Source organism: Sphaeroforma arctica, assembly GCF_001186125.1.
Source record: "Sphaeroforma arctica JP610 unplaced genomic scaffold supercont1.2119, whole genome shotgun sequence".
NCBI lineage: Eukaryota > Ichthyosporea > Ichthyophonida > Sphaeroforma > Sphaeroforma arctica.
This window is the reverse complement of record NW_014038439.1, coordinates 1-1,962: the sequence shown is the minus strand read 5'-3', so window position 1 is coordinate 1,962 and position 1,962 is coordinate 1. Positions and strand designations below refer to the sequence as shown.

The 1,962-nt window shown below is 39.8% G+C and overlaps 1 protein-coding gene across 1 annotated transcript in view; it reads right to left on the bottom strand.

The window, feature by feature from the left end:
- SARC_12177 (hypothetical protein) overlaps positions 1-1,053 on the bottom strand; it is a gene marked incomplete at both ends in the record, with an annotated part of 7,097 nt that extends 6,044 nt beyond the window's left edge. Inside the window, 2 exons of the mRNA XM_014293722.1 lie at positions 84-146; positions 927-1,053. Coding sequence (XP_014149197.1) covers positions 84-146; positions 927-1,053 — 190 coding nt within the window. The remainder of the gene's footprint in view (positions 1-83; positions 147-926) is intronic.
- Positions 1,054-1,962: the final 909 nt, after the last annotated feature.

The window sequence follows — 1,962 nt, the reverse complement described above, 5'->3', positions numbered from 1 at the left end:
ATCTATCTATAAGCATAAGCAAACAAGTTTGTAATTAAGTAAACCTTCATGTTGAAATCAGTCGGACATGTGTCTGTACTTACAGATGACCGGAATTTATTCCGAGCACTTTGGCCAGACCCAGAGCTGGAGGCAACGGGTGCCGGCTGTTCAGGGGTGGAAGTAGCAAAGGTATGTATAAACAAGATGTGAGTAATATGTGCAAGTAGTACAAGTAAGTGTAAGTCAGTATATTTGAAGTAGTGCAAGTAAGCAAAGGCGAGATTCGGATAGTAATGAGCGCTATTCTGAGCACGATTTGTGTAGTGTCAAAAGGTGAAATCTAAATGGAAGTACTATTTGTAAGTGATTAACTATGCGCGGGGACGATGGAGGGTAGATGTCAAATAGCTGTAAGTGAGACGTGAGAAAGGTATGGAATGGATTTCTCGTATGTGTGGAATATAAGAGAGGATATGCAAGTAAAAATGACGAGAGTTCGAAGATGACAAGAAGTTTCAGATTTACATATACAACCCCTAACAGGCATGTTAAGTGCCCATGGCTGTGTCTGTGAGAGTGCGTGGGGATGCGAGGAGGGTTGTGTGTGTGCGCATGAATCACGGTTTTGAGTATGTCGAATAGAGTAGTACACGCCATTGCTACACATACTTAATAGGCGGAGACATAGATAGGTCCTTGTTTTAAACTAACATCCCCGTGGCTTAACGCCCACTGAAATTAAAACCGCAGTACTCAGCAGTACACCTGAAGACCTTTGAGGTAGACATACGCAACAGATAACGCTCATACACAATTGCTTAGTACAGCGCAGTACTCAATGCAGACATTTGATTTAGACATAATCAACAGATGAAGCTCATAAGCAATTGCTTATAAAGGCATATACCTCATGTCCTAAACAATTGCTTAATAAAGGTCCATACCTCATGCCCCTTGAAAAGCACGTCGTACATCACCGCCACATCCTTCGGCGTCTCATCCTCGACCTTCTTAGTACGGTACGATCCAAAAACGGTGTTCTGATAATCGTACCCGTCAGCCTCTGTATGAGAATAGGTGGTTATTGGTGCTGCAGTTGGTATGGGACTTGACTAGCGCTACAACTGACACCTATTGATTGCTTCCGAGATCTGCTTGCCTTCATAATAGAAGCAGGCGTCGAAAGCTATTTGTATTGAAGGTGGCGCAACTATACCGATTGCTGCGAATAACATTATCTTACTACTTGCTTCTACCACCGGCATGTCACCGAAATACCCATCATATATGAAACAATTGTGCACTGAAAATGAAAACCTTTACTGCGGGTTACCAAAGTTTGTGAAACTGTATCTCTCAATTTGCTATGATCGCCGAACCTGTTGTATGTTGGCGATGTCATGTATATACAGAATGTGTATAGGCGAAGGAGTTGACTAGTCTGGTTGAAGGTAAGAACCTGTGTTCTAGACAGCTCCATTGTCTCTACACTCTCTTCAGTACACGCATAGTTTATTATTTACCGTGAAGATGAAGTCTTTTTGTTTATATATACATTTAAAGGTCCATCATTTTGGAAGTCTTTTTGTTTATATATCCATTGAAAGGTCCATCAAATTGATATAAACAGACGCACATATCAGATTTTTCCATTTTTACAGACATATCCAAAACAAACCGCCGTTCCTATATGTTATGAGTGCACTTTGAAGACAAAAATCTTTAATTCCAATGGAAAGTAGACAAGAAAAAAATTTGTCCGTAACATACCGTATATTGTACCACTCAATTTAACTCAGTAATATTATACGCGCAATGAAAACCATTTTATATAAAAACAAATGCATATTACTCTGCTTATACACACACAGAACTACATGAACGTACATAACAGTCGCAGATTGTAGATGTTACGTTGATGAAATTCTCAGGACATTCAAGCGAAGGCCTGATAATTTGGGTTATATATATATATATATA